Source organism: Taudactylus pleione, unplaced genomic scaffold (assembly GCF_031769625.1).
Source record: "Taudactylus pleione unplaced genomic scaffold, aTauple2 ptg000430l, whole genome shotgun sequence".
In the NCBI taxonomy this organism is placed as follows: Eukaryota; Metazoa; Chordata; class Amphibia; order Anura; family Myobatrachidae; genus Taudactylus; species Taudactylus pleione.
The window spans coordinates 5,882-25,173 of record NW_028284832.1 but is presented as its reverse complement, the minus strand read 5'-3'; the positions used below and the strand labels follow the sequence as shown (position 1 = coordinate 25,173).

Sequence of the window (19,292 nt, the reverse complement as noted above, 5' to 3'; positions counted from 1 at the left end):
GTTCGCCCGACCACCTGCCCATCACCACCCACAGACAGCACTTCCTGTCAATCACTCTGCCATGGGTCTGCGTAGTCACTACAATTGTAGTCCCGATCCCAATGGCTAGTGCGTGCACTGCAATGCATGCCACAATGGGACGATTGCGTGTGTATAAGCCACTGCGATCCTTGCTGAATCAGGCCCTGTGTCTCTGTGACTACCTCTGTCTCTTGCTGATCTTCCTCTGTGGTCATCACTTCGTATCTCCAGGAAACTGCGGACTGACCCAGGGCTGCTTCTCTTGCAGGTTTTGCGGTGAATGTTTGCAGCCATGTCTTCAGGTCACATCACCACTCTGCCCACTCTGTCGTATGCCATTTGATCCAAAGAAAGTGGAGAAGGCCTCCAATGTAGACAAACAGCTCTCTTCCTATAAAGCCCCGTGCAGAGGGTGCAGTAAGAAGGTAAGTCCTGCAGCCTCCTCAGTTACCATGGGTATATGGCCTGGACCTTGATTAATAGGACTAGGGATACTCCTCACATACACATTACATAGGCAGGCATTGTGAGGGTGGTTGAATTGATACTCATGACATTTGGCCCATCAGTTCACCAGGATCATCCATGAAGCATGAGGCAAGAAGTGCCTTATGCCTCAGTGACCTCTGATTTTTTTTTGGGGGGGGGGGGGGGGATTTTTTTTTTTTTAGTGGATAGATTGCCCCTGCTTATATATACAGAGGTTATACGAGACTTTCTTGTCCTCTGCAGGTGACGCTTGCAAAGATGAGATCCCACATTTCTTCATGTGCCAAGGTCCAAGAACAGATGGCCAACTGTCCAAAGTTTGTTCCTGTAGTCCCGACGTCTCAACCTATTCCCAGGTATAGATTTTGTATTACTAGAGTATAAGCTCAATTGACACACACCCACACGATGAAGCTTCAGCTGTTATATCTTAAGGTGAATAATGCTTTGTGCCCCTTCTGTCTCATGTCATTTTTCACTCTGCTGCAAAACAATAGGTAGACTTATTATTTCTGATAGTATTACGTATAGTAGTAAATGTAACGGCCTGCAAGTTGCAGCCAGTCGTGAGATTTCATCGGTTTAGCTTTAAAGCAGCAGTAATGTACAACCTCTTTAAATTATTGCCACTTTAAATCTAGATGCTGAATCACTGAATTCTCACCGCTGCCTGCAACTCTCAGTCTATTAAATATACACCTCTGTATTAAACTTCTGTAGTTAATTGAGTAAGAAAGATCACTAGTATCCCTTTTGCACCTAAGTCCCGGGTCTGGCCCAGTATTTGGAACACTGGCCCTCATTCAGAGCCACTTGCTATTTGCGGTCGTTCATTCTAAAACAAGGGGTGGCTATTCAAATGAACCGTTCGCTGTTTGCGGTCTGTTCACGCCTCTATGTCTGAACGAGCGAACAAAACTTGCGTTCGTTTTTTGGAAAAATACGCCCCCCTGGCCGCTCGCATCCTACGTCATGTCCGCTATTTATTAGATTAATCGAGTACATCGACAAGGGTATGAACTGCTCGCTATTCTTGGGGTTGGTGTTTGCTACCACAATTTTGCGAGCAGTTCTGGCTATAAAATAGGGATGTGCAGGCTCGGTTCTACTCGGTTCCGTTCGGTTCTTTTTACCGGATCTTATTGGGTTTCAGCTGTCACGAGTTTTGGATAGCCAATAAGATTCGGTAAAAAGAACCGAACGGAACCGAGTAGAACCGAGCCTGTACATCCCTACTATAAAATAACCCAGTGACGTGGTCAATGACGCTGCTGTTTTAAATATGCACACCCATAAAACGCCCGTTTTGACCTTTAAGCACGCCTGCGTTCTGATTTCCACTCCCCATTTTCAAGCACCTTCCCCTGTTACCACCCACATACGCCTCTTTCTGTCACTCAAAATAGCAGGCATTCGCTGTTTTGCGAGCACATGAATTTCGGCCGCACTGACTGGTTAGCGCATGCATATAACGATCCGTACGCATGCGCAGTTGGGCTAACATCGCTCGGAACGAACGAGCGGCCGCTTACGAGCGGCTCTGAATCAGGCCCACTGTTCCAATCCAGGTCAGACTATGGACGTGACCCTGTTCCCACTGTGGCGCCGACCAGGGTTATTCTCGGGTCGGCGCCGTGCACACGGGTGCAGTCTCTCTTGTGTCGGCGCTTGGAGATGATCTCGTCTCCAAGCTCCAGGAATTCCGGCTGTCCCCATGCTGTAAACTGGACCTGGGTTGGATGACCTGGGTTACACGTTTACGCTGCACCCTTACCCTGGTCGCTACCACGGTTGGATTCCCAGTTCACTGGACCTGGTATTTTTTGTAGGGAGCCATTTCCACTTGAGCAAAACCTGGTTTGATGAGTGTTTTACATGCAAAAACCCAGGTTTTTCAAGCTAGTGGTATAGGGGAGTCCTGCCTACATACACTTACCTGTATGACCCATAGATTGCAGCACAATGACCTAAAAACGTAAAGGCATACAACACAAATAAAGATTGTTTTTGTACCTAAAGAAAAACCTCCTAAAGTCTCAAATGGTGATTAGTAATTCTCAGTATGCCATCTATTGCTGAGCCAGCCAGAGGTGGCAATTCCGCAGCGTGTGGTAGACTTTAAGTAACTAGTGATCACCTGATTCAATGTCATTGGTCTAGAGAGACGGAAGCATCTGCTTGTAGCCAGGTCAGCCCTGTCTTTCTGCAGCAGTACAGGTTGAGTCTCCCATATCCCAATATTCCGAAATACGAAATATTCCGAAATACAGACATTTTTTTTTAGTGTGACTGAGATAGTGAAATCTTTGCTTTCTGATCGTTCAATGTACACAAACTTTGTTTAAGGCACAAAATTACCTTCAGGCTCTGTGTATAAGGTGTATATGAAACATAAATTGCCATTTTTTTTCTTTCTATGCAATTGTGTTTTTGTTTATTGTACCCTCAAAATCCAATAAAATCTTTAAAAAAGAAAAAAGGAAACAAAGAAAGTTTGTGTACATACACAAAATTAATTTAAGCCACAAAATTATTAAGAATATTGTATAAAATGACCTGCAGGCTGTGTGTATAAGGTGTATATAAAACATAAATGCATTCTGTGTTTAGATTTGGGTCCCATTCCCAAGATATCTCATTATGAAATGCAATTATTCCAAAATCCGGACTATTCCGATATCCAAAATACCCCTGGTCCCAAGCATTTTAGATTTGGGAGACTCCACTTGTGTTCTCACCTTCCATAGACACATACCACAGCCCTTATACAGTGTCTGAGTGACATCATGAGGCAAAAAGCCCAAGTGCATAGGACAGAATGAAAAATATGCAGTGATGTCACTGAGCATCCCTATTTGTGAATCAATTATCTATGCAAATAAATTAGAGACAACAAGCCTGTCTTTTCCGCCTTATAGCTCTGCAGTGTCTGAGTGAACTAAGGATGGAGGCTAAACCAAGGGATGCATTGAAAAGGCACAGTCATGTGGGGGGAGGGAGTGTCCATGCTGCCTAGTGCTTATTGGGCCTCCGTGGTGATGCAGGGGGTGTGTGCACACAATATTGGGGGAGTGGCTACACCTCCATGGCTGGCCCCTGGTACTTTGTACCAGCTTCTAAGCCTCTTGGCACCTCTTAATCTACACTAAGTAAAAATGTCTCCTTCTCCTTTCTTTACCAGTAATATCCCAAACCGTTCCACCTTTGTGTGTCCATACTGCGGAGCCCGAAACCTGGACCAGCAGGAGCTTGTGAAACATTGCATGGAGAATCATAGAAGTGACCCTAACAAAGTGGTATGTCTAACATCTCACCACCGTGATAGAGTAAGGGATAGATGCAGGAGGAAAACTGCAAGGTTCTGTGATTTTATAACCCACTGCTTCAAATTTCCCCATAAATCCTTTTTAGCTGAAGTACTTGATGTCAATTCTGAAAGGTGGAAATAAAATGAACCGGTCAGTCCCTTATACTCCAGTAGGATTATCTAGATGAGTTTGCAAAAAAAAAACATTTGTAAATCACATTTTCTTTTTCTGCAGTCCAAAGCACAGTGGCCGCTGGCCCTTCCTTTTATACAATAGAAAAACACTTCCGAGTTGGTTGCCTTTACTCGATCAGCATTCTAATATACATAATGATGCTCTTTCTCTTGGTAGAAGATTATTTCAAGCACACCGGCCAATGAGACACGTCAGAGGCACCATAGTGTGGGCTGCCATACAGGACATAGGAAGGCCAATCACAGAGCAATGCCATGATGTCACTGGCCACTACAAAATTTATACTGGAACAGTCCGTACAATAGAAGCTCCCCCATTGTGTGATGATAAATGAGAAATGGTTATAATTAAAATAAATAAATACAACTTTGTGTGCTGACTTAGAGAATGAGATTCTACCATGGGGACTGTGCTGCAGCATTTGACATATTATTGATTTAATGGAAATACGTTTTTTGTTTTTGAGAAAAATGAGTAATGGCAAAACTCATGTCATCTTTGCAGTGTGGTACTTAGCAAAGTAAATATTCTAAACGTTTCAGAATGTTGTGGACACCGGGTGGCGCTATTCTGTTTATATTCTATGCCCTATATGCAATATAGGAGCGTTTATAATGACACAATTATGCTGAGAAGCGTGATTCTCTCTATAGAACCAGCGGATATATAGAAAACTAGAAAGAAAATACTTAAAACAACAAAGTACTTTCATTATAAACTAATTCCCAATTCTTGCTCTGTCACTCCAAGTATCTATTACTTAAGTAATTGTTGTTAATTGACTGTGTTATATCAATATGACCATTTATATCATGTATTAAATGTATAGTTTAGCAGCAGTAATGACTGGTTATAAAGTGTACCTGTCACCTATACATTGTGGAGGCAGCATGTTGTGGGCTTTGCCAGTATACAGTCAGGGCATGTGCAGAAGTGCCCTGTAGTCACATGCCCCCCAGTGCCTCTAATGTAGCCCTAGTCGTAAGCTGGTCGGAATGTTATCCAGAAGATAAACACCATGAAAATCAATATTTAGCGTTTTTGGATCTGTGATTTATCTATTCATCCGGGTAGTCTTACAGAACTGGTCAGATATAATGATTTGATATTTAGTGTTTTTTTCCATAAAACTGGCAGCTGTCAATAGCTGATCCTAAATCGCGCACGTCTCATCTATATATGGACTATTATTGGCGGCTGGAGTTCCTGGACGTTTGTTTGGTGACACATTTTGTGCTGTGACTCCTAGGTGTGCCCAATTTGTTCAGCAATGCCATGGGGGGATCCCAGCTATAAGAGTGCCAATTTTCTTCAGCATCTTCTCCACCGGCATAAATTCTCGTACGACACATTTGTGGTATGTATCTTGTTTTAGGGATGGAAATAATGTCTGTGTTTGCTTTTACGCCTGAGACACACCATGCGGTAGCTTAGGCAGGATATGTCAGTCTCTTCTCTTGGCAGCTAGCACCTTGCAGTAACTGGGATGTTAGGGATTAAATAAGATGGCTAACTATGCCCAGTACTGACCTCTTTGTGTTTAACGCCAACCTTATCCAGGCTGTTTTTCCCACAGGGTTCCCGGACTATACATAGACCATAAAAAGGTCGACAATGTAGATAGACACCAGATGCTAGACGGTCAAAAGGTCGACTGGGACAACTGGTCAAAAGGTTGACGTGATTATTATTATTATTATTATTTAAAGGGCTAGGTTTAGGGATGGGCATTTACCCCGACTGTTAGGGTTAGGCACTTGAAGGGACGGTTAGGCACTTACTCCAACGGTTAGGGACAGGCACCGGGAAGGAGGGTTAGGGTTAAGTACTAGAAGGGACGGGTAGGGTTAGGTACCTACCCGACTGTTAGGGTTAGACACCAGGAGGGAGGGTTGGGGTTAGGCACCAGGAAGGAGGGTTGGGGTTAGGCACCAGGAAGGAAGGTTGGGGTTAGACACCAGGAGGGAGGGCTAGGGTTAGACACCAGGAGGGAGGGTTAGGGTTAGGCACCAAGGGGAGGGTTAGGATTAGGGAGAAGATTAGGGCTAAAAAAAAAAAAAAATCAATGTGTTGACCATTTTCATGTCAGCCTTTTGACCCTGTCTACATTCTTACATGTCGACCTATTGACTGTCTAACATCTGGTGTCTATCTAGACACAGTCGTCCTTTTTACAGTCTATCTGTTAATCCACACCCAATTTTCCATGACTGCTGTGCTTTTTTTTAAATTGCAGATATAGAGGCCGATACAAAGTTGAATGCACGTCCGTTTTGCAGTACGGGCGACGCAGTCATTCGCATTTTAGTTGCATTTCCACTTGTCATTAAAGGGGTGTAACGGGGATGTGATAGGGTGTCCTCACATGGGCCAAGCACAGTGATGGAATTGCAGGCTATGGAGTATTATGCTGAAGCCTAGATACTCCAGTTTCAGATGGATCTTTTGCACCTAGTGTAGGTCAGTAGGAGGAGCACTAATAATCATGACTGGTATCAAACCTAGCGTACCAATAGGGGGTTGGCGCATTGCTGAAATGCATATATCGCTGCATACGGGCAAATGGAAGTATTTAGGGCTTGGATGTGGAGAAGCAGCTTGTGCAATACCGTCCAGCAAATATTTAAATACCACAATACGTCTATAGGAAGCAAACTCCTCCTGGCGGCAATTGCAATCACAGTATCAGTGTCGCCATGGCAGCAGCACCGGCCACCGTCGCAGACGCTGACCTTGGCACTGAAAGCTGGGCCACGCTCCCCCGTCTCTGGGCGCTCCTCTGCTCTACCTCCCAAACACCACTGCTGCAACTTGGGGGGGGGGGGGGGGGGGATCTGCAAGCGTGATCGCAGGACCCGTTCTGCATATGCACAGACCCCAAACAATCTAAATCAGGCCCTTCGTTACCTGCACACAATGTGGGAGTAATTACAGGTGACACTTATTCAACTCTGCCCCTCAGTTATTAATGTTGCTGTTAGCTGCTTTTTCCAAACATGGTAATGAGAGCTTCTAACATCTCAGGACCTGGAACATTATTCTAAATTCACCCACACCGGATAAAATGGACATCTTGCATATCGTTTTTACACAGCCTTAATAAATACCCTTGTAAATACTTTCTCTATCTCTCTCTGTCTCAGGATTACAGCATCGATGAAGAAGCAGCGTTACAAGCAGCGCTGGCCCTCTCGCTGTCGGAGAACTGAAGACTTTGTTTAGGCACAAGTTTTCCCTTCTCGGTGTTGTCACCCACGGCCGAGGCTTGTACATTCCTTCCAAATCTAGCTAATCACTTTTCCTTTCCCCTCCCCCCACACCTTTTTATGTTACTAGTTCTTATAAGTAAGGTGGAATCTTTTAGGAATTGCAAAGTTAAATTGTTCGGCCGGATTTGGCTTTCGGTGCAATTGAAGAGGGAAACTGGGCACAGGGCGCTGCCTGATCCCCACTTCTCTTTTTAGTTTGTTTTTTTTAAGTATTTATTGAATCCTTGTAATGTTAATCAGGGAGTGCAGTCTATAAACATACATAAATCCACACAAAGAATGAACTGTCCTAATAAAGGGAAAGGACGTCAAACGATAAAGAAAATAAAATCAGGAAGCGCATGAAGCAGACTTGTAGGTCCCTGGTAGATGTTTGGTTTCCAGAGTCCTAAGATTGTAGTTATGCTGTAATGCAGTTTTTCTGTACACACCGGGTAGGTTTGTGTTTAGCGGCAGGAGAGGGTGTGAAGGGGAGTGCATGGGTAAGTATTTGGAAAGACAGGGACCATATATCACCTAAACTAGAGTTTGTATATAACGCCAATGCCAGGTACATTTAGAGAACATTAAACAATCATTCCTGGATCCTTTATTCTTAAAGCTCATGTGTCGTGTGACCTGTGCAGGTAGCCATTTGTGTCACTGCTACACATACAATACTGAGGTACTCTCATACTTGCCAACTCTCCCTCATTGTCAGGGAGACTCCCTGAAATAGCAGCAATCTCCCTGTCTCCCTGAAGAGTCTACCAATCTCCCTCATTTCACCTTACCCCCTTTATGAAACTGTTCTATAAAAGAAAAAACAAAGATATATACATTCAAATGGGATCATTAGTATAATTTCCCTGCATTGGCTATAAGGCACAATGATCCCCATGGTTACATGCATTTTCTGAGAAGTATCCGTGTGTTTTCATCAACAAGTAGATCTTACTAACTGCTTTGGGGCTCATTTACATGTGGATGTAAATCAATTTTATGACACGCCTCTCAGATGTAGCAGTACACGCCCACTTTACCGCCGCGCTCATAGCTGCTACTATCACAATCTCCCTGAAATGCTTTTTCAAAAGTAGGCAAGTATGGGTACTCTGCACCTAGCTGCGTTCTCATGAATATCCATTCAATCCACAAAATGGCTGCCTTCACTTTGTTTAAGGAACAAGTGCACTTCCAGGAATAAAGCCACCAATCTTTTCCTGGAATGGATTAAATGTGGAAAGGGAGATTGGTCTACTGTACTAATATAACCCTTATCCTAAAGTGCAGATTCTCTATCTGTGAGGGGCTGGGCATATACTGTTCTGTCTACACCCCCCCACCAAAGCGTCACATTCCAGACATCAGTGGTTTGATAAGCTAACCAGTCCATACCTAGTAAGTATGGTGCACAGCGACGGGGGCATAAAGTCGACCGTGTACAGCATTCAGATCAGAACATTTGCTGTCTGCTAGATAGTGTAGTGTAAGAAAAATGACACAAGCTAAAGATCATGTAGGAATTAAACTTCCCTGCATGGGAACAGGAAGACTAAACCTTTTATGTCTTCCATAAAGTCTTATTAAGACCGTTGCATCAGATTATCTCATTTTATTAAGGACGGTGGTAGCTAACTTTATTGACCTTCCCATTACATTCTACTAAACTGTACCTGTCACTGACACACATCGGAGGGCGCTATTTTCTGTGCTAATTATATATTTAGCCTATAAATTACATAACTGTAGACCCCACTGAGTTATTTGCTAAGCTGGATATTAATTCACCACAGAAAATGCTACCGGAATGTGTAAGAGACAGGAACTTATTAAATTACCATATAATGCCTCCCCACTGCATACCCGGTTGAGACGCTGATGGCAGAAACCTGCATTATCAAACCTAGGGGGAAGACTTCTCAAACCTTCTAAAGGTAATAAGTGGAGGTATTGCCCAGAGCAACCAATCAGATTTTCGCTATCATTTATGTAGTAAAATCTATAAAATGATAGCTACAATGTTATTGGTTCTACGAGCAACACACCACTTGTCCTCTTTAGAAGGTTTGATAAATCCCCGCCATCTTTTTGCACAGGCCAGGATACTGTCCTTTGTGTGGTTGCACTGGTAGCTGAGCTGGATAATGAGAGGAGTTGTTCAGCAACAAAAGGATTAGCGTTCTTCGAGTTGGTAAATTCTGTGAAGCTTCCACCTTGAAGCAGCCGCAGTACCACTGCATCCGGACGGGTGTTTCTGTACTTGGAGAAAGCAAATTGCTCATATTTCTGCACTTTTGGTCCTAGACATGTGATGTCGTCACATTTCACCCCCTAAGCCCAGCTGTGGCATTGTCACAGTTCTAGACCCAATAATGCACAGCGCACAGTCACTGATGGCTAAACATGTGGTACAGCTGCTGCCCCACCATTTATCTCTGGGTGATCAGCTCAAGGTCTGATTCTTGTGTGATGCACATCTGGGGCCACCACTGGAGCATTGCAGGAGACCTCTTACAGTTTAAGCCATTGTGTTTCAATGGAAAGTCCGAGTCATGCTGACCATGGTCATTGGCCTCCAGCTCGCTGGAGAGTTCACTTACGTTTAGTGGTAGAAAGAAGTTGAGCTAAGACGGCCCTTATAGTAACACCAGAATGAATAAAGCTTTAAAAGGCCTCACATTAGGGGGTAGAACTTTTAATTCTTCAAAGTGAGGTTGAAATATTTTGTTGTCTGATAGATGGACAACAAAATGTATATATAATATTGATGTATAGTGAAATATAAGGTGGGAGGGGGACACTTATGGAAACCCGTAGTAACCAGGCCTTTTCTTATATATTTATTAACTGCTGCAAAACGACAGGCTGTGATTGGATGGTACTTGTTACCCATGTTACCCCAGTGTATGTTATGGGAGCTATATTTTCTACCATGCACATTTTAATTCAAGTAGTCCATTTCTTTTCATTTTATTAAAAAAAAAAAAACATTTTTTTTTTCCTTTTTAAATCTACATCCAACACCAAACGGTCTGCAGAAATATTATATAATCTGTTCAGTGCCACATCTATAGTGTAAAGCTGCATACACACGTAAAGATTTTCTGTCCAACCATCCAACTAGTTGATTGGTTGGAATGAAAATCTGGTAACGTATGGGAGTAACTGATGATCAGCAATTTGCTCCCAAATGCTGGAAAATGGACAAAAACTGTTTGTTAAATGTTTGATCTAAACAATTTGTTCAAACTTGTCTGACGACCATTTTCATTTGTTTTCTGGCATTTAGGAGCAAATTGCTGATCATCAGTTACTCCCAGACATTACCAGATTTTCATTCCAACCAATCAGCTAGTTGGATGGTTGGACAGAAAATCTTTACGTGTTGATGTAGCTTAGCTGAACTCCTGCAGTGCTTTAGAACGTTGTTACACAGAGATTTACGGTTGTCACTCACATTTTATACTGGCTTTTAAGGTTTTGGCATTTTTACTGTATTAGTGTTAAGCTTTGCTATTTTATAGTGTACAAAAATATGTAATATACATTAAGGAAAAGTCACCTTATTATTCATAATGCAATGTCTGTGTTTGATTAGTAACAATAATATTTTTTATGGAACATAAAATCTCAGAAAAAAATATTTTGTTTTGCAGCTGCGGGGTAGGTTCAAAATCTGGTACAAATCCAGGAAAGAGGTTCCTATTCAATGTCTGACTTTTGTGTATGTCTGATTTTCTTTGAGGCAGCGCTGACTTTCAATTTCCTTCTTTTTTTTTTTTTTTTTTTTTTATTGTTCCAAATGTTACAATCCAGATCATTAAATTTTATATAATTTTTTTTATTTTGATTTTTTTCATGCTGGTGATTTATATTTATTTATTATCAGAACATGCAAACCATGGTTTTTCCCTTTTTATAGAGATCTTTTATTTTATTTATTTTTTGTACGGACATAAGTTTTCCACTTTAATTTCTGCTTCTTTCAAACTTCAAGTTCAGATATAGTATTGTTTAGCCCTGATGTGTGAGTCAATGGATTATTATGATCTTCACAGTCCAAACCAGTGTTGGCAATATGGCTGCTTATTAAACTGAAAATGGTGCCATGTCTTGTGGATGGGCATTGTACATTCATTCTGCTAGTACAGCTTTGTGACCAGTGCTGGCCCTTAGTATATGGTGAAGCCCTTGATTGGAAAGCGTGTCCCTCACCTACTCTCATTCCGAACTAATCTTTGCACAAATCAATCACTTAATGAAATCCCTATAATAAAGTATACATGGGGGCTCATTCTAGCGATGCTATATGCCGTCGGCGCGGCTCGTATTACCTTGCACTACCGCAGGGGTATACAGTAAAATGAGCGATTGTTTCTCACCTGTAATTATTCGCGATGTGCGCATCCACCATAACTCATAGATAATTGAAATGCCCCATGATATATGTCTTCACACTTACAGGCACAAAATATAATTAAAAAAAGTTATGGTGGTTTAATTTATTATACCTAGGTTTGCAGTTCTCACCCCTCACATTGAATACCATTCAGCACACAGTGTTCATATAGTGTATTTAGAAGCCCAGTTGCATTCCGCCAACTTTAGATGATCCTAGGATTGCTGGTGTTTGTTTTATGTTTTTTGGGGGGGGGTTTTGCCATGTTTGTAAACCTATTGGGGATTGTTCATCCTAACAAGGATTTTCATATATCTGAAAATATTGACCCTGATCATTGAAATAATGCTAAATATAGTTGGTGAGATCATCCTGTTAAAACACTTTAATTAAGCATGAATAATGATCCCATTTTATGATGCATAGACTTGAAGCAACTTCCCCCTGTGGATTTTTCTGTTGTATAATATTAGTTTTATAGATAAGTTTTTTATGGATTGCGGACCGGTTCATTTAGATGCATGTTTATTCCTTTATTTTTTTTACATTCAATCGCTAGAGAAGTGAAATGCTACCTCTTTTTGAGGATGTCAGTGACGCATGTTTGTTTATTGCTTTATCGGTCTGTCTTTTCATTATCCGCTGAGCTCACGCCCTTGTGCCCTCTGATCATGAGAAAAGAGTGTCAGGGAAATACATGTGGCGGCATGTAATACAGGCTGTTTCAGCTGGCGGCCCACAAGTACTTCTCCACCAGCCGTGTAAATAATCACAGGCCTAAAATCAGTCAAACTATATAAAGGGAAGGGGGGCACAAAATCACTAAAACAGAATAAAGGGGGAGCACTATCTATAATGCTAGATAAGGCGGGGGGACATATGCCAAATTGGGGATGAGGGGCAGGATACGTACACCATCCTGCCGACATTGTCCGATTTGAATTGTATAGCAGACAGACATCAGCCCAACAATTAGATGGTGAGGATACCTTGTCCTTTGCCCACATACAGTACATGTATCCAGCAAGGTGAGTTTTGTACAGTTTAGGTAATCTATATATACACTGTACAAGAGAGTGCATCTAGGCAACAACTGTGGAAGGATAGGAGGTCTTGTAGCTTTGTAAAGTAGACCCATCACTTACACACACAGCAGGCAGCTATTTTGTAAATGCAGTAAAGGAAGCAACTATAAGGGGTCACTGGTCCCTAGTAAACTATTCTGCTGCATTAACACCTTACACAATGGCAACCTCCAGTGTGTGTATAGAGAAATGGCAAATACTGTCATTGGTTTTGCTATTTAGAAGTCCTCCATAGCCTGCTACTGTATATATTTGTATCTTAGAATGACCTGCAGGTGGCACTGTTGCTTTTGCTACATACAGCAAGGTGTGGACTTTGACAAAGTTAGCGTGCCAAAGGTACCAGGTAACCACTAATAATGTACTACATTCCAAAGAATTTGCGCCAAAATATGCTTTTCCTGTGATTATCTAGTAGTTATCTCTTAATGGGAGTACCCTTGATAGAAATAAGTCCAATTACCTCTTTAGTATTCTATTATAAAGATATTTGCATTATTTATTTAAGATCTCCGGTGCTCATCCACACACAGGCACTTGCAGAAACCCCCTGACAGGAATTTACACCTTCACATTTGATTCCAATTAATAATAGCTTTTTTTGTGTCCTTGTGCAATATGGTATAATTCAGTCTGCAAACCCATCAAAATACATATGTCTGAGGGAGTATAAGCTGTATTTAAGAGGGTATTTGCTGCTTTCATTTGTATACTCTTTCTCTGCTAGCTTATGCCCATTTGTCCATAAAAACTGAAATTTGATGTCCTTTATATTCTGCTGGCTGAATAGTCAGAAATTGCCATCTACCCTCCCTGTCATACTGCCATTAACCATTTCTATGTGTACTGTTGTTAGATCACCTATAGAGGGCAGCAGAACTTGCATGCATGTGTGGTTTTATTGCTTAAATTTAACTTGAATTGTTTACAAGCGGGCGGAAATACAGTGCAGATATCGTAGGATAATATAACATGGGTTTACCCTTTTTCAGACTTTTATTGAATTTGGTAAGTGTTAAACAGAATCCTCTAATTTTAGTCTTGTACAATGTTAGTTCATTCTGGATATATTTAATTGATGTCTGTCTATCAAAATCAGCTTTGCAAAGTGCACGAGCCAGCTTTTGGCCTACCTACACGGAGAGAGAGTTATACAGACCAGTGCACATCTTCAGCAGGTATGCGGTTACACTAGGTGTGCATGAAAAACCAATCTCTTACCTCAACTGAACAATGCAAATACGTCTTATTTCCATTTCAGTAGGTCTTTTGCTGTTTCCGATCTGTCCGTGATCATATCTTTTACTGTAATAAAAAGCGTTTTGTGATAAATTGGCTTGCGAGCACCACTTCTTGGCACGTTTAAGCAGGAAATTTTTTAAAAAAGCAATTCTGTTCTACGCAAAACACGGCATCTTTTGCGTTGAACTGTATTGCCGCTTTGAACTTCTTGCCTATACCCCTCAGAGAAGCGTTTTATAAATGTACCCCCTACCCACCCACCTCTTGTAGAATGAGGGCTGGATACCTAAAGGTCTAAAATGAAAGATGTTTACCAGTTACATTCACACATATACAACAAGTATTAGAAGCTTCCCAGAATTAAATCTATTAAAAATAATAACATTGAGGGAACATTTTTTTTTTTTTTTAATCCGCTTTATGTTTTAGTGATTAAAAAAGCAAAAATAAGCTGAAAAAAAAAAAGATGTCTCTCATTGATCATAATACAGCATGATATAACATTAATACAAAAATTACCCTTTCTGTCTATACCTTTTAACATTTGGTAGTTTGCAACCAAAGTAGCCCAACCCTGAAGGACCCCAAACAATGGTTATGTACAAGGCATATTATGATCTTGACATGAGATCAGATAACATCAGTTTCCAATACCATCTTCCTATGGAGATTTTACGTATGTATCTGTGAATGTTACAAGACCGCTTTTCATTCTAGATTGCCTCAGCTATTAGCTCTGTAATTATCGCTGATTGATTTTGATGACCACATGTGAATCCAAAGCATTCAATGTTACTATAAGGAGATACAATGAACACCTTGTATAATGTACTATAGCCCGAATATGTTTAGGTACTGACAGCTCGATTGTGTCACTTTAAAGCACCCTGATCTTAAACAGGTGGAGGCAGGGGTCTCTGATGGAGGGTGGGGAGGGGCACATTGCAATGATCTCATTTTTTAACCCCCTGTTTCCTCCCAAACTGTGTGGACGCACATGTGAATATATTGTCTGTCTTTGTAGTTATTACACTGTGTCTCTGTTCCTCGTTTTATTTTGCAGAACATGCTGAATACTAGAAGTTTTGATGATAAATACTGTTTTTTGGAGTAAAAACAATTTACTATGTATTTGTAGCAAAACCATTTTTCTCAGTAAAATGCAGTTTCATTCCACCTGTGTGAGTTTGTCCAATTTTTTTTTCCTATAAAGTTGATCTGATAAAGTCGTAAAATGTTACCTAAAAGACCTCTGTCTAGTTAAAACAAAAATATTGACTTTTGTGTGTTCATGTTTGTTTTGTGAATGAGCTACAACACACCGGTCCTGACTGGAATTGGGCATGTGTGTGCGAGAATTGGGTACGTACTTTGGGAAACATGAGCTACAACACACCGGTCCTGACTGGAATTGGGCATGTGTGTGCGGGAATTGGGTACGTACTTTGGGAAACATGAGCTACAACACACCGGTCCTGACTAGAATTGGGCATGTGTGTGCGGGAATTGGGTACGTACTTTGGGAAACATGAGCTACAACACACCGGTCCTTGACTGGAATTGGGCATGTGTACGTACATGGGGGAAAAAAAAAATTATATTCTCACCTATGCAGAGCTGTATACATCTTGCAATGGGTTTGTATGCCTGGTTTTGCCACTAGTCACCGTTGCCGTCATAATCAGGGCACACCTGCCCTATACTAGGTGCAGAAGATACGGTCACGTCCACCTTTGCACAGGACGCAGTTGCAGTGATGCACCCTCATTGAGCTTTATCTCGGCGATGTTGCCCAGTTACGCCACTTCAGTCGTAACTGTAGATCCCATTTAAACGTGCATTTCATATTACTGACGTTTTTAGATAATAAAAAAAAAAATCTGCGTCAAAGCCGTAGTGCAATAGCAGCTGCACCGTAAATCTAGACCTAAGTGGAGAAATGTTCTGGATAAACGCTCCTGTGACTCATGTCATATGTAGAAGGCAAAGGACCCAGGGGTATATTTATTAAAGTGCAGGTTTTTAGAAGTGGAGATGTTCCCCATAGCAACCAGTCAGATTCTAGCTATTATCTTCTAGAACGTGCTAGATAAATAAGTAGAATCTGGTTGCTATGGGCAACACCTCCACTTCTTGAAAAAAAAAAAAAAAAAACCCATGCACTTCAGTAAATATACCCCACATAGGGCCGTATTCAATTAGTTTCGCACCCGCGATACTTTTTCATATGCCAGACTTTTCGCCTACATCACGTGTTTTGCATGTGGAAAAGTATCGGGTGCGTTCCTGCTATTCGCCGTATTCAATTAGGATGCGAAAACGGCACCCGGTGAAATTGAAACAGGCAAAGTCCTATCAAAAATGGGGAACTCAGCCTGACACCCCCAAAAGATGCACTAACATTGGGGATCACTATAGATGCCCCTGATTTGCCCTAATGAAGGTATTTGGGGTACTTAAGTTGTGACAATTGGTGGCAATTAGCGCATTAACACAAGTGGTGAAGAATAGCAATAAGCCGTATTTTTATGTGAAAATAACTACTCCCAGCAAATTTGGGGTACTTGAAAATGGGCGTTAGCATATTTTTAAGTTGATAAAGTGAAGTTTTAAATCAAGTTAGAAATCTACCTGCCGAAAGCACCAATCAAAAAAATACCTGCCCCCATACTTGGGGACCCCCTGAAGTCTATTTCACTAGTTTAAGTTTGTCCCCCAACTTTGCACTTTTTCACCCCCAAAATTAATACTTTTTGGGGTGTTCTAAAGTATTTTTTATTTATTAATTTTGACAGTTTATCTTTAGGGGACTGTCCCAAGGGTGCAGGGGGATTTCCCGAAGTTTGCACCCCAAAACCGCAATTCTGCAATTTTTTTTTCCGCCTGCTATTCATAGGCAAAACTTTTCCGCTGATTACATTGCATTGACTCTTCGCGTACGCAAAATGTCTTTGGAAGTGAATACGCCGGAAACTTTCCGCCTGGCGAAATGACGTCATCCGCAATACTTTTCCGCGGATTCAGACTTTTAGCCTCTAATTGAATATGGCCCATAGTATGATTGGTACGTCAAAATGTGTTTGAAATGTTACGTTATCTATCATTGTAGTAATGCCCTGCATCATGTGCCATAACCCCACCCATGTCTGAAATTATTCAGGCTATTGTATGGAGACTAGAGATTGCAAACCCCCCCCCCCTTACTGAGAGTGGCACCTGTTAATATTTACATGGTGTGGGGGTGAGTTAAAGACAAATACAATGAAGGTATTTTGATGTGCTTAGAGAATGGTTAGACCTGTGGGCTGATAATGACATGGACGTGTCTGCATTCCTCTCCCTGCACTGAGGTATCTGGCAGGCCTGTGACACTCTCACCTAGGTGCAGCCTGAAGAGTTGGGTAAACTTCTCATATCTTCAAGTATCACCTGCAGCACACACAGGAGAGAAAGGAATCAGTGTGGCAGTTCCCAGGGACCTTGTGAGCTGACTTATTAGACACTTGAGTATGATCAAAGCTAAGGCTTGCTCAAACAGTCGCAGCCCTTATGTGGATTTATTTTAACCCACCCAAAACCTCTGTGTCACCAAAGTGACCCTCTAAATCTTCATAATGTTCTGTCGCTTCCTCTATGGTAGGCATTCGCCCAGCCATGGTTTAGTATATAGCTGCCTACAACATAGGAACACGTATGTATTTGTACAGTTCTTAATAATAAGTATGCAGATATTTTAGGCAGGGCTAGGCATCACACTCCACTTCCTCACAACTACAAGTCCCAGCATGTGCTGACAGACTGATCTCGACTACCTCCTTTTAAAAGGAATTATTAAACGAATAGGTCCTGATTATGAGTCCCGTGTAATGTGGTTGCAATTCTGACCGCTGCCTGCATTCGGACGTCCATGTGAACATCCGCCAGTAGGCGGAGCAGGACGCTTCTGTGCGACCATACCTTCCTCAGCCCCACGCTAATCATCATAAGTATCAGTATTTGCCTCATCCTTGGAATGTGAGATCCAACAAAATGACAGAGCTCTGCGTGGTCCCAGCTCAGAATAGGACGCAGCTCTGTGCACAGGCCCAGGGCGGGTGCAAATGGTCACTTGTCGCACAGTAACGCCCATCCAGTCACAAGTGAGAAGCATAGTACTTTCAGATGCGTATGCAACAACAACAACAAATACTTGATCTGCCCACGTTCAGAATAGCAAGCAACTCACAATCAGGCCCCCTAGTCTGTAAATGATTATTACACAGTTAAAAGGTGATATGTTCTCTTCTGGATTATAGATCTTTGTAGAAAAACACATTTGGGATTTGCAACACACGTGTATAACTACACAGGATGGGGCCCACTGGCCGCCAAAGCTCTTCCTAATTTCAAATGTAGCAGCAGTGATTTATATCTTCCCATAGCAATACCCAACGCTGTGGAAAACTGGTTCGGAGGGGGGGGGGGGGTATTTCTTCCTTTCCATAATTCCATATTCAGCCACTAATACCCCTTTCAGATATACAACCCGGGAAATTTCTCCTGTGCAAATTCCCGGGTATTTGGTCGAGACCCCCCTTTCACACCACAGTGTCTACCCGGGAAATTCCCTGGTAGACCCCTTTCAGACAAGAGCAAGGTTTTTCTGCTTACCTGCCTCTTCTCTGCCATCTGCTCCTCACCTGTCTGGCTGCTGCTGATGATGTCATCATTCAGCAGCCAAAAGCCGGCCAATCGTAATGCAGTTTTTTATTTTATTTTTATTATTATTATAATTTCTACTTCAGGGTCCACAGGGTTGACCTTGGGGTATAGCTGGATCTGGATCCACGGGCACCATGCAGTTAAAGCTTTCACTGCTCCCAGGATGCACTTGGGTCCGTCCTCCTCTATACCCCGCCCTCGAGCCACAGGCACCTCAGTTTTAGTTGGTGCCCGGCCGGAGTCTGGTCACCCTGTCGCAGTGGGGCTGCAGGAGCAGCCCCTAAGCTTTATTTTAAAGAGATTTTTTTATTTTTTCTTCTTTTTTTACACTATCAGAGCGGCAGCATCAGACTGTCCTTTAGGATGTCCACGCTGCCGCTTCTTCTCCCCGCTGGCGCCGCAACGCCAGTACAGATCTGGGGATTGCGGCGGGACCCCGAGTCTGTACTAGCCGGGCTCTGGGGACTCCCTGTGACTGCAGCCGGATCGCCGGGGATCAGGTAAGCCACGGGCCGCCGCGTGCTGTGGCCCGCGGATACTTCCTATGCAGTCAGAAGCCTAGCAGCGGCGGCGGGCTCCCCCTCTATAGAGGAATACCCTG

The 19,292-nt window shown here is 42.3% G+C and overlaps 1 protein-coding gene across 3 annotated transcripts in view; it reads left to right on the top strand.

Annotated features, from left to right (window-relative positions):
• Positions 1-10,376, top strand: part of RNF166 (ring finger protein 166) — a 30,466-nt gene extending 20,090 nt beyond the window's left edge. Inside the window, exons 2-6 of one of the 3 annotated variants that reach the window (XM_088447325.1) lie at positions 290-446; positions 754-866; positions 3,692-3,806; positions 5,263-5,370; positions 7,157-10,376. In XM_088447325.1, the coding sequence (XP_088303451.1) occupies positions 290-446; positions 754-866; positions 3,692-3,806; positions 5,263-5,370; positions 7,157-7,222 (559 nt within the window). In that variant the 3' untranslated portion in view covers positions 7,223-10,376. Of the gene's footprint in view, positions 1-289; positions 447-753; positions 867-3,691; positions 3,807-4,169; positions 4,400-5,262; positions 5,371-5,589; positions 5,658-7,156 lie in introns of those variants that run through there. The other 2 variants (XM_088447326.1, XM_088447327.1) reach the window with 2 other exon arrangements.
• The last annotated feature ends 8,916 nt before the right edge of the window (positions 10,377-19,292 follow it).